A 13,082-nucleotide genomic window follows, 5' to 3' on the forward strand; every position below is an offset into this window, starting at 1 on the left:
CGTGAGGACAGCAGGAGCTGAAGGTTGGAGGAAACTCGGAGGTGTTGGAGGACGAGAAGGAGTGACGGTTGGACTTCTGAATGTGTCCATTGTTTGTGCTCAGAGAGGAGGATCGGTGCCAGCAGCAGTGTTTGGAGGAAGAGGCTCTTCATCCTGTCCATCTGTCTGCTCAAACAGAAAACAGTCCGAGCAGCAGATGTCTGTGTGAGCAGAGTTTAGTCCTCTGAACCTTCAGACCCGGACCGAGGGGAGTGCAGAATCAAAGCACGGACGACAACATGACGTTTATATACAAGGGGATTTAAACAGACTCACCAGGGGTCCTCAGGTCTGAAGTCTGAGTACTCACACACCGCCATCTTGGTTCAGACAGACAGACAGACAGACAGACAGACAGGCAGACAGACAGGCAGGCAGGCAGACAGACAGACAGGCAGACAGGCAGGCAGACAGACAGACAGACAGGCAGACAGACAGACAGACAGACAGACAGACAGACAGACAGACAGGCAGGCAGACAGACAGACAGACAGACAGACAGACAGGCAGACAGACAGGCAGACAGACAGACAGACAGACAGGCAGACAGACAGACAGACAGACAGACAGGCAGACAGGCAGACAGACAGGCAGACAGATAGACAGACAGGCAGACAGATAGACAGACAGACAGACAGACAGACAGACAGGCAGGATGATAATGTCCCTCTGGTGAAGTCTCTCTCTGAATGTGTTTGAGGAGGTTCTTCCTTCGTCCCGTCTCTCTAACTGTTTCTGTGGATTTGAACTCGGCAGTTAAAAAAGTCAAAAGATTTAAATATTTTATTTTCATTTTCATCTCAAAGTTTGACAAACAGAGAGGATGTAGGAGAACATGTGTGAGCTGAGGATCAAATAAAACACGTTCAAACACCGCGGATCAGCTGTCACTCAAAGAGGCCACGCCCCTAACTCCACCGTCCGTTAACCCTCGGTGTACTTCGTCGCACACGTTACCTTCTCTCAGATCAGGAGGCCTTGCCTCCTCTTCGTCCTGCTGAGAGCTTCCATCAGTGAGACTGTGTTTGTGTTCCAGATCTCAACGATGCAGCTGAACGGAAAAGCTCTCCTCGACGGTGCGTTCAAGGACACTCCAACATCCAGGATTCAAGAGTGAGACATAAAAGCATCGCAGAACAAAAAAAGGGGTGAACACTCCAGGAGCAGATTTCATGATTTAAAGAATCAGTCACATATTTAATCTTTAACTCGTGTGTTTCAACAGATTCACTGTTAATCTACATTCAGGTCCAGGGGATGTTAAAAACAGGTTTTCCTCTAAAGCTACACATTTAACATTTTCTCTGAGTTGTTGGTTTCATATTTCCTGCGTGTGTTTAATACGCTGCTCCTACAGCAGAGATGTGTGTGTTAATGTGTGTGTGTTAATGTGTGTGTTAATGTGTGTGTGTTAATGTGTGTGTTAATGTGTGTGTTAATGTGTGTGTGTGTTAATGTGTTAATCTGTATGACTCACTGAGTTTTGTACAAAGAGTTTAAAGGGATCTGAGAGTCTTTAGATTTGTTGTTGCTGCGACACGACTCATGAAAGGGAGCGCTAACGCTAGCTAGCTAACGCTCCTTGTGTATACAGCAGAACAGATGGAGAGCATGACTCAGCACTAATGTTAGCATGCTAGGCTTACAGTCGTCTCTCTGAGAGGAACCTCCGCATGACGCTGACAGACAGACATCTGAAAATGCTAACGGCTAACGAATAATGCTAACATGATGGAATGATGAAGGCTGGTGTCGACACCTGAAGACGGAACACGTACACAGCAGGAAACCTCTGGGGAGTTAAACCTGAACTTTACTGTCAGGAGGATTTCTGAGGCGTGAGACACGGACCTTCACCGAACCTGCTGAGAGTTAAAGTCTGACGCGTCACTCAGAGCGCGAGGAGACGGGAACTTTAGCTCCTCTTTAGAACAGTCCTTTAAGGTGCATTTCGACCAAGAGTTCTGGGGTCTTTTAGCCCCCAGAACTACTTCCCCCTGAACTAAAAGGTTCCTGGTCCCCCATTGTTGTCTGCGTTTCGACCGTGGGCTGAAGTCCCGGGTAGATTGTGTAAATCAGGCCAGTGACGTATGGAGGAAAAAAAGTAACTGCACTACACCACCAGACCAGTAGAGGGCAGTAAAACAGAGACGAATGACATTCATCACAGATGGAAAAAACAATGACTGTGAATGGTTTTTGGAAAAAAAAAAGAAAAAATTTTAAATGTTGAAAAAAAAATTTGATATATATTTTTTTTTTTTTTAATTGAAAGTTTTTGAAAATTTGGAGAAAAAAAATTTGAATTTTTTTGGGGGAAAAAATCTTTGAAAAAGAAATTTTGAAAAAGAAAATTTTGAAAAAAAAAAATTTTGAAAAAAAAAAAATTTGAAAAAAGAATTTTGAAAAAAGAATTTTGAAAAAAGAATTTTGAAAAAAGAATTTTGAAAAAAAAAATTTTGAAAAAAGAATTTTGAAAAAAAAATGGACAAAAAAAATGGACAAAAAAAATTGGACAAAAAAAATTGACAAAAAAATTGGACAAAAAAAAATTGACAAAAAAGTTGATCTGGAGCCTGTTGGAAAAAAAATATTTTCCTCAAATTTGAAATTGTGCTCCAAAAGCAGTAAAACATAAAAAAGTCAAAATGTTGCGCCTGCGGTTAAAAACATGTAAAAAGCAAAGAATGAATCAACACAACAGTTAGCCTGTTAGCATGAAGAGACTCAGCTGGTCTGTTTTAGATGGTGCTATATTTCATCACAGATGGATTCACTGAATCAACACGTGAGAGGAGATAAGCGCGAGTAACAAAGACGTTTCAACACGGCTTTAAAATCCTTTTGAACTCAAAAAGCCGTGATCGCAGAGATCGCCCGGTGTTTTGGTTTAAACAGCGACCATGTTAACTGGAGACTCTCAGCCGGATGCATCCCCCATAAATGTCGACAAAAAAATTTGAAAAAATAAATTTGACAAAAATAATTTCACTAAAAAGAAATTTACAAAATGAAAATTTTGAAAAAAAAAAATTGAAATTTTTTTTTGACAAAAAAGTTGATCCAGAGCCTGTCGGAAAAATTAATTTTCCTCAAATTTGAAATTTTGCTCCTAAAGCAGAAAAACCTGCGCCTGCAGTTATAAACATGGAAAAAGCAAAGAATGAATCAACACAACAGTTAGCCTGTTAGCATGAAGAGACTCAGCTGGTCTGTTTTAGATGGTGCTATATTTCATCACAGATGGATTCACTGAATCAACACGTGAGAGGAGATAAGCGCGAGTAGCAAAGACGTTTCAACACGGCTTTAAAATCCTTTGACACTACACCACCAGACCAGTAGAGGGCAGTAAAACAGAGACGAATGACATTCATCAGAGATGGAAAAAAAAATGACTGAGTGGTTTTTGGAAAGAAAAAATAAATTTTAAATTGAAAGTTTTTGAAAATTTGGAGAAAAAAAATTTGAATTTTTTTGGGGGAAAATATCTTTGAAAAAAAAAATTTGAAAAAGAAAATTTTGAAAAAAAAATTTGAAAAAAAAATTTTGAAAAAAAAATGGACAAAAAAAATGGACAAAAAAATTGGACAAAAAAAAATTGACAAAAAAGTTGACCTGGAGCCTGTTGGAAAAAAAATATTTTCCTCAAATTTGAAATTGTGCTCCAAAAGCAGTAAAACATAAAAAAGTCAAAATGTTGCGCCTGCGGTTAAAAACATGTAAAAAGCAATGAATGAATCAACACAACAGTTAGCCTGTTAGCATGAAGAGACTCAGCTGGTCTGTTTTAGATGGTGCTATATTTCATCACAGATGGATTCACTGAATCAACACGTGAGAGGAGATAAGCGCGAGTAGCAAAGACGTTTCAACACGGCTTTAAAATCCTTTTGAACTCAAAAAGCCGTGATCGCAGAGATCGGCCGGTGTTTTGGTTTAAACGGCGACCCTGTTAACTGGAGACTCTCAGCCGGATGCATCCCTCATAAACGTCTTTAGACCATCATTAAATATCTGATGAGGAGATTTTGAAATCTTAATAAAAACTAAACTAGTTTGCATTCCCAGGAACTCCCTCTGTGTTTCAACAGCTGTGTAAACTCCACAAACACTGACACGGTCAGCTGAAGGTCTCCAGTTTACAGGGTCACTTTTAAAAGCGGAACACCGGGAGGAGAGACGCATTCACGGTGGGCTGAGAGAAGACTACTGTTACAAGCTGCTAAATCAAGAGAATCACAGCTTCTTCTTTTGAAAAGTACACACACATACAAACAAGATAGAACAAATAAAAACTAATGAAAGAAAGAGAAATCAAGAGAATCACAGATGTGTGTGATGTTATTGTGGACGGAGGGAGGAATAAAAACACTGAGGTTAATCTACCAATCAGACACGTTCAGCATTGCAGGCTCCGCCCCCTTGGAAAGCCCAGGGACCTTTGAAAAGTACTACCCCCCTAGCAGGGCCTTTTCAGGGGGGAGATTATCTACCCCTGAACTAGATTTAGACCCTGGGTCCACCGGTCCAAACGCACGTAGTTCAGGGGTAAAGTTCCTCTGGTTGTAAAACGCCTTCAGAGTCTGAGAGCAGCAAGCGTTCAGGAAGTGTCTCCGTATCGATCCTGTCGTCTCGCTCTGAGCGTCCCGGCGCTCCGTTAGAAAGCTGTGGACGGGAGTGAAGACGGGTCGCTCCTGTTCGGCGTCAGTCCGTCGCTTGCCTCCTTCAAAACCGACGTGAGCTCCTCAGGCGGCAGATCCGCTTTGGACCAGCTCTCCTCGGACTCTGCGGCGATCTCCTCCCCTCGCTCCTCCTTCCACAGCCGCTCGTACTCCTGCTTCAGCTCCTGGTACGAGCGGGAGAAGGTGTGGAAGATGGAGGTGGCGGGGAACGCCATGATGAGGATGCCGCTGAGGATGCTGGTGAGGGCGACGATCTGTCCGGGGATGCTGCGCGGCACCATGTCCCCGTATCCCACCGTCGTCATGGAGATGATGGCCCACCAATACGAGGCGGGGATGCTGCTGAAGCTGTGGTGGGGGTGTGTGGCGGCAAACGGCGCCATTTCACTCTCGGCGAGGTGGACCAGCGGCGAGAAGAGGGTGACGGCGACGCAGACGAAGAGCAGCAGCAGGCCGAACTCGCGGATGCTGCGCTGCATCGTGAGTCCGAGCGTCTGCAAGCCCAGAGAGTGGCGAGCCAGACGCATCACGTACAGGATCCTCAGCGCCCGCAGCAGACGCAGGATCAGACTCAGCTTGTCCAGGTACCCTCTGCCCGCCCCCATGATGGCGTCCTCCTCCGACTGGTCCTTGATGTCAAACACCAGAGACACGTAGTACGGCAGGATGGCGATGGCGTCGATGATGTTGAGAGGGCCTCGGGCGAACGCCAGCTTGCTCTGAGCGTTGAAGAATCTCAGCACAAACTCCAGCGTGAACCACGCCACGCAGATGGACTCCACCACAAACATGCTGCGACACTTCTGAGAGCACTCCCCCTGCAGAGAGAGAGAGACACACACACACACACACACACACACACACACACACACACACACACATACTGTCACGGTCAGTTAAACCAAAACACAACATAAGGAAAAGCAGGCATGTTCAAAGACAGAGAGGTGGATTGTGGGAAATGTAGGAGTTCTCTTTGAGGCTCCAGAGTCCTCGCACGGTTAAGGGGGGTCAGGATCCACGACCTGTTCTAAACCTCAGACTGAATAAAACATGGAAGTAGTTTCAGTGGCACCACCTAGTGGTTTTTGAAGCCCTGAATCAACCTGGCTAAAAGCTACAACACATTCACCTGTCACTCAAAGAGGCCACGCCCCTAAACCCTCCCTTTAACCCTTCACCTGCTGTACACAGGTGAGCTGTTTATAAACTCAGCCGTACAGTCGTCATGACGACAGAAATGAGCTATAGAGACCCAAACTGTTTTTAACATGGGGCTCTATGGGGACTGACTCACTGCAGGAGACACACTCTAGTGGACTCTGGAGGAACTGCAGGAGACACACTCTAGTGGACTCTGGAGGAACTGCAGGAGACACACTCTAGTGGACTCTGGAGGAACTGCATGAGACACACTCTAGTGGACTCTGGAGGAACTGCATGAGACACACTATAGTGGACTCTGGAGGAACTGCAGGAGACACTCTAGTGGACTCTGGAGGAACTGCAGGAGATACATTCTAGTGGACTCTGGAGGAACTGCATGAGACACACTCTAGTGGACTCTGGAGGAACTGCAGGAGACACACTATAGTGGACTCTGGAGGAACTGCAGGAGACACTCTAGTCGACTCTGGAGGAACTGCAGGAGACACACTCTAGGGGACTCTGGAGGAACTGCAGGAGAAACACTCTAGTGGACACTGGACTCACTGCAGGAGAAACACTCTAGTGGACACTGGACGCACTGCAGGAGAAACACTCTAGTGGACACTGGACGCACTGAAGGAGAGACACTCTAGTGGACTCTGGAGGAACTGCAGGAGACACACTCTAGTGGACACTGGACTCACTGCAGGAGAAACACTCTAGGGGACTCTGGAGGAACTGCAGGAGAAACACTCTAGTGGACACTGGAGGAACTGCAGGAGACACTCTAGTGGACTCTGGAGGAACTGCAGGAGAAACACTCTAGTGGACACTGGACGCACTGCAGGAGAGACACTCTAGTGGACTCTGGAGGAACTGCATGAGACACACTCTAGTGGACTCTGGAGGAACTGCAGGAGACACACTATAGTGGACTCTGGAGGAACTGCAGGAGACACTCTAGTCGACTCTGGAGGAACTGCAGGAGACACACTCTAGGGGACTCTGGAGGAACTGCAGGAGAAACACTCTAGTGGACACTGGACTCACTGCAGGAGAAACACTCTAGTGGACACTGGACGCACTGCAGGAGAAACACTCTAGTGGACACTGGACGCACTGCAGGAGAGACACTCTAGTGGACTCTGGAGGAACTGCAGGAGACACACTCTAGTGGACACTGGACTCACTGCAGGAGAAACACTCTAGGGGACTCTGGAGGAACTGCAGGAGAAACACTCTAGTGGACACTGGAGGAACTGCAGGAGACACTCTAGTGGACTCTGGAGGAACTGCAGGAGAAACACTCTAGTGGACACTGGAGGAACTGCAGGAGACACTCTAGTGGACTCTGGAGGAACTGCAGGAGACACTCTAGTGGATTCTGGAGGAACTGCAGGAGACACTCTAGTGGACACTGGAGGAACTGCAGGAGACACACTCTAGTGGACTCTGGAGGAACTGCAGGAGACACACTCTAGTGGACTCTGGAGGAACTGCAGGAGACACACTCTGGTGGACTCTGGAGGAACTGCAGGAGACACACTCTAGTGGACTCTGGTTTAACCCTTTGCTTCAGGTCTTCCCTCACTCTGAGCTCCCCATGTTTCCTGTCTCTCTGCAGAAAGGCCCACACTGTACCTTTAAGATACTTCCACCTTTAAAAGGATTGAATCTGCTGTAAGGAGGAACAGGTCATCAAAACCTCAAACATCTCCTCTCACGTGTTTCTATCCTACAAAGGAAGTTTTGCTCACTGTCCTGACCTCAGTCCTTTCCTGTGACTCACACCATCCTGAATGAGATGTTCATCAGGACCTGTCAGGTCATGTGACTCCTTTAAGTGTGACATTAAATAAGAGCACTCTGCGCTCTCTTAGTGTCTGTGTAAGTCAGCGTGATGAATAAAGCCTGAGCCATCCGGTCTCTGATCCGGGCCGTCCTCTGCATACAGAGTCACGTATTAACAGTCAGTTTCCGTCGTTCAGTGACGCGCCTGCACGGCTCTGAAGTGGACTCTCCTCTATCCGCCGCTTCAGCAGCGCGTGGCGTGGAGAGGAAGCGGCCGTTAACGAGGGAAAAAAATCTATTTCCATTTGAAAGCCTTTAAAAGCCGACCGAACGAAAGCAGAGAAGAAAACAAGACAAGCTGATGAGGAATGCTTTTCACAGATCCCTCAGACACGACTTCTAAAAGCTGAAATCACAACCTTGGAAAACTAACGGCACATAATGACGGCTTCATGTTTACCCACAGACGAGGCTGAGAGGGGCTTTTCATTTAGAGTCACAAATCAATACTTCAATCTGGAGCTCGCTGTTCCTACAGATAAATAATCCTCCAACATATGAATGAGTGAAGAGTCCTCAGAGTGAATCTGCTCTCCTCATCAACATCCAGCTGGACAGAACCCTGAAGCTCGTTTCATCGTACACACCAGATCTATCATTATCTGCTGCTAATGTTAGCATCCAACCGCGGCCGACATTTACCATTTACAGCTTTAAGTAGAAGTAGATCAGAGCTCACAGCGATGATCCTCAGAGGTCGTCTGTTCTAGCTTCTTCCTCATTCCCTCATCCTCTTCCTCGCTTTCATTTTTAGTCACAAAAGAATGAGCCAGATTCTCCTCTTCTGTTGAAAACTAGGGAACATCTGTTTCTACAGAGTCTCAGTTTCACTTTAAACAGTTCCTCAGAGTCTCAGCTTCACTGCAAACAGTTCCAGAGTCTCAGCTTCACTGTAAACAGTTCCTCAGAGTCTCAGCTTCACTGCAAACAGTTCCAGAGTCTCAGCTTCACTGTAAACAGTTCTACAGAGTCTCAGTTTCACTTTAAACAGTTCCAGAGTCTCAGCTTCACTGTAAACAGTTCTACAGAGTCTCAGTTTCACTTTAAACAGTTCCACAGAGTCTCAGTTTCACTTTAAACAGTTCCACAGAGTCTCAGTTTCACTGTAAACAGTTCCACAGAGTCTCAGTTTCACTTTAAACAGTTCCACAGAGTCTCAGTTTCACTGTAAACAGTTCCACAGAGTCTCAGTTTCACTGTAAACAGTTCCACAGAGTCTCAGTTTCACTGTAAACAGTTCCACAGAGTCTTTGTTTCACTGTAAACAGTTCCACAGAGTCTCAGTTTCACTGTAAACAGTTCCACAGAGTCTCAGTTTCACTGTAAACAGTTCCAGAGTCTCAGCTTTACTTTAAACAGTTCTAGAGTCTCAGCTTCACTGTAAACAGTTCCACAGAGTCTCAGCTTCACTGTAAACAGTTGCACAGAGTCTCAGCTTCACTTTAAACAGTTCCTCGGAGTCTCAGCTTCACTGTAAACAGTTCCACTGAGTGTCAGCTTCACTGTAAACAGTTCCACAGAGTCTCAGCTTCACTGTAAACAGTTCCACTGAGTGTCAGCTTCACTGTAAACAGTTCCACAGAGTCTCAGCTTCACTGTAAAGAGTTCCACAGAGTCTCAGCTTCACTGTAAACAGTTCCACAGAGTCTCAGCTTCACTGTAAACAGTTCCACTGAGTCTCAGCTTCACTGTAAACAGTTCCACTGAGTGTCAGCTTCACTGTAAACAGTTCCACAGAGTCTCAGCTTCACTGTAAAGAGTTCCACAGAGTCTCACTTTCACTGTAAACAGTTCCAGAGTCTCAGCTTCACTGTAAACAGTTCCACAGAGTCTCAGCTTCACTGTAAACAGTTCCACAGAGTCTCAGCTTCACTGTAAACAGTTCCACAGAGTCTCAGCTTCACTTTAAACAGTTCCTCAGAGTCTGTGAACAGTGAAAGATAGAATTCTGACATCATCAAAGACAGAATTCTAGAATTCTAGAACCCCTCCTGCCCCCCCTGATGGTAGGATCCATCATTTCTGATGCTGCGTTCAGGGAAGTCAGGAAATCTAAACACTGATTGTCTTTAGTGACCCAGCATCGAGCAGATTAGTGTCTCAGTGTAAATGTTTGATGTAGAACAGATTGTTAGCTGCTCTTCATGCAGAGATCTGTTTACAGAGAGGAAGAAGTCCTCCTCACGTTAACCATGGGAGCCGTCATCACGCTGGACTGTGTTCCTCCTGCTGCTGCTCTCCATACAGACGGATTCTCCTGCTGACACCTGATTGGTCGATACTACAAACACTACGAACAGGAACCTGAACACTCCTCAGACTATAATCCAGACTTGCCTCCAGATCCTGTCCTCTTTGTATAATCTGTAAACCGAGATGAGCACAGTGGATGTCTAACATTCATCTCAGTCTTCTGTATTATTTTATGAAACAGAGTCAAATCTGTCCCCTCAGCTGGACATCACTCAGAGCTGTGAACAAACCTGCTTTATGAAATGTCCTCTTGTTAATAAATCAGAGGCGTCTTGGCAGCTTCAGGTGTTTATTCAGTCCGGCTCTGAAGAATTACCAAACATCTGACAAACAACTTTGTGTGTTTCGGCTCCTGAACGCATCAATGCTTCATTTTCTTGGCGTCTTGATGAGTGCGATTGACCGCCGGAACATCAGGGAGAAATCAATCCACCGATTCAAGCTCCCAAAACACAATCTCACAATCTCACAGTGTGTTCCCTCCGATGATTAGTTACACCATCGATTCTGCAGCGTCTGTGCTCCAGCTGTCTCAGAGGAGCACGGATCTGAGATTTAACTGTCTCAGCAGCAAGAGAAGAAACTCTGACAACATCAAGCTAGTGACTCTGACTTTAACTCTGGAGTCTGAGGCAGGCTTCACTGAGGGGAAGAGGAGCGTGTCGTTATATGGTATCTCATCATGTCGGGTCATACTGCTGTTTCAGTTTGTATCGCATCATATCACCCTGTCGTATCGTCTCCTCAGTCTGTAGAGACATGGACGGAGTCTCCGTGACCTCACCCCTTTGTTTCTGAGGCCAATCCATGGTGAGTTTTGGAAACGCTGACTCAACCTAAGCTAGGCGACCTAACGAGAGGTAAAGAGGCGGGCCGTTAGCCAAAGCTGTTAGCAATACTTGTAACTTTTATATCTTAAAGGTGACATATCATCAACATAGAGGTCCCCAAAACATGTCTTTAAAGTTTATTGCTCATAAAAACTCTTTGAAATCAGATTCTGGTCTGCCTGTAAACCCCTCTTTTTCAGCCCTGCTCAGAACAGGCTGTTTTCTGTGTCTGTGCCTTTAAATGAGAATGAGCTCTCTGACCACGCCCCCTCAGGAAGTGGGTGTGGCCTCGGCTCTCCAGCACGTTGTTTACATGTTGGCTGTTGATATGTAGTTATTATCAGTGTGTGTGTGTGTGTGTGTGTGTGTGTGTGTGTGTGTGTGATATGTAGTTATTATCATTGTGTGTGTCTGTGTGTGTCTGTGTGTGTGTGTGTGGGTGTTTGTCTGTGTGTGTCTGTGTGTGTGTGTGTGTGTGTGTGTGTGTGTGTGTGTGTGTGTGTGTGTGTGTGTGTCCCTGGTGATATGTAGTTATTATCAGTGTGTGTGTGTGTGTGTGTGTGTGTGTGTGTGTGTCCCTGATGATATGTAGTTATTATCAGTGTGTGTGTGTATGTGTGTGTGTGTGTGTGTGTGTGGGTATGTGTGTGTGTGTGTGTGTGTGTGTGTGTGTGTGTGTGTGTGTGTGTGTATGTGTGTGTGTGTGTGTGTGTGTGTGTATGTGTGTATGTGTGTGTGTGTGTGTGTGTGTGTGTAGTTATTATTTGATCTCTTTTTTCTGAACAGTTTCTTCTTCGTTGGTTATTAGAGGTTAAAAAACGGGGTTTTACTTCCTGTTTGATTCACAGGCGCCGTAGAGGGAAACTTTAAAGGACACACAGCGTCTTGTGACGCTTTCACTTTGGGGCGGAGCTCGTTACCGTGGCAACCACAGAAATTCTGTGGCTTCACAGGCTCTGGCTGCACAATGGCGGCGCCCAGGAGCAGGATTCTATGGCTTCAGAACCGTACAACAGGAAGAGGCGGAGCAACGCTGTCCATTTTATTTACAGTCTATGGTCTGAACTGAGCTGAGGACAGGAACCGGACTAAAACTGATCCTCTGCAGAGTCACCTTGAACTGTTCTGAAGTTTCCTGACGGGGGGGCAGATTCTGAAGGAACTTAGGGATCGTTAGAGGACGGACTTCATGTGTTCACTCTCCTGTTTGGAAACCTGTCGTGTGAACAGAGACAGGATGTTCTAAGGCTGTCGGCGTCATACGCACCTTGATCTCTTCATTGCGGAGGTCTGGCATGGTGCTGATGCAGAGGCTGATGACGGTAACCAGAACCATGACCACGGAGAGGCAGGCGAACACCTTCCCCGCCAGCCCCGACTGAGGGTTCTCCACCACCTCCCTCAGCATCCCGGTCACCCTGCGGTACCCCTTCTCGTTGGGTCTGGGGGTTTTCTTCAGCGTCATCCTCTTCTGCCTCCACTCCTCCTCCTTACGCTCTCGCTCCGCCACCTCCTCCACCCGGGTGATCATGCGGCGTCGGCAGCAGCGCTCCATGTGCCCGGGGTCCACGCCCCAGTAATCCAGCTCATCGTGCAGCGACACGGCGCACAGTTCCCGCAGCAGGCGGAGTTTCCCCGCAGCCAGGAAGTTGAGGATGACCCTGAACGCCGTCGGGTTCCGGTCGAAGAAATATTCCCGGCGCGCCTCGTCGTAGTCGTCGCAGAGCCGTGCGATCTCCTCGGGGGTGGTGCAGAACCGCAGACGCCCCAGACGACTCTGAGGGAACTGCTCCAACGTGCTCCAGGGGAAGGTGTAGCGGTTTCCCCCCACGTTGATGAGGACCTGCAGGGTGTGGTCGACCACGTACGAAGCCTTGGGGTCGCGGAGCAGCTGAGCGCGTTTGAAGTAAACGCCCTTGATGGTCTCGGTCTCCGGGATCTCTGTGAAGAAGCGGTCCAGGCTGCTGTCATCGCTGCTGATGGAGTAGGCGCTGAAGTCGTGGTTGGCGTTGCTGATGATGGGCATGCTGGCTTCAGGACGGGTGACGTAGCGAGGGAGGGGTCAGTGCGTCACGGATCGTCAGGAAGAGGAAGCTCTGCAGACACAGAAACAAATCTGTCAACAGGAAACTGTGACAGGAAACACGCCTCCACCCAGACCACACCCAGATCTACTTCAACCAGCTGAATCAACGCCTTCTAACGGCTCCACCTTCTAAAGGCTCCGCCTTCTAATGGCTCCTCCTTCTAACGGCTCCTCCTTCTAACGGCTCCG

At 47.0% G+C, this 13,082-nt stretch overlaps 1 protein-coding gene across 1 annotated transcript; it reads right to left on the reverse strand.

Moving 5' to 3' along the window:
• Positions 1–4,559: 4,559 nt before the first annotated feature.
• Positions 4,560–12,833, reverse strand: LOC117808998 (potassium voltage-gated channel subfamily G member 4-like). The gene is made up of 2 exons (XM_034678660.1): positions 12,075–12,833; positions 4,560–5,542 (listed from the first exon to the last, which is right to left on the reverse strand). The coding sequence occupies exons 1-2, from the start codon at positions 12,831–12,833 to the stop codon at positions 4,700–4,702; spliced, it is 1,602 nt and encodes a 533-aa protein (XP_034534551.1). The 3' UTR covers positions 4,560–4,699.
• Positions 12,834–13,082: the final 249 nt, after the last annotated feature.

The sequence above is a fragment of the Notolabrus celidotus genome, unplaced genomic scaffold (assembly GCF_009762535.1).
Source record: "Notolabrus celidotus isolate fNotCel1 unplaced genomic scaffold, fNotCel1.pri scaffold_197_arrow_ctg1, whole genome shotgun sequence".
NCBI lineage: Eukaryota > Metazoa > Chordata > Actinopteri > Labriformes > Labridae > Notolabrus > Notolabrus celidotus.

Excerpts from the sequence above, each read along its gene's own strand:
- LOC117808998 (XM_034678660.1), bottom strand. The coding sequence starts at position 12,833 with ATGCCCATCATCAGCAACGCCAACCACGACTTCAGCGCCTACTCCATC. Across the intron at positions 5,543-12,074 it reads TCCGCAATGAAGAGATCAAG|GGGGAGTGCTCTCAGAAGTG; the intron begins GTGCGTATGACG and ends CTCTCTCTGCAG.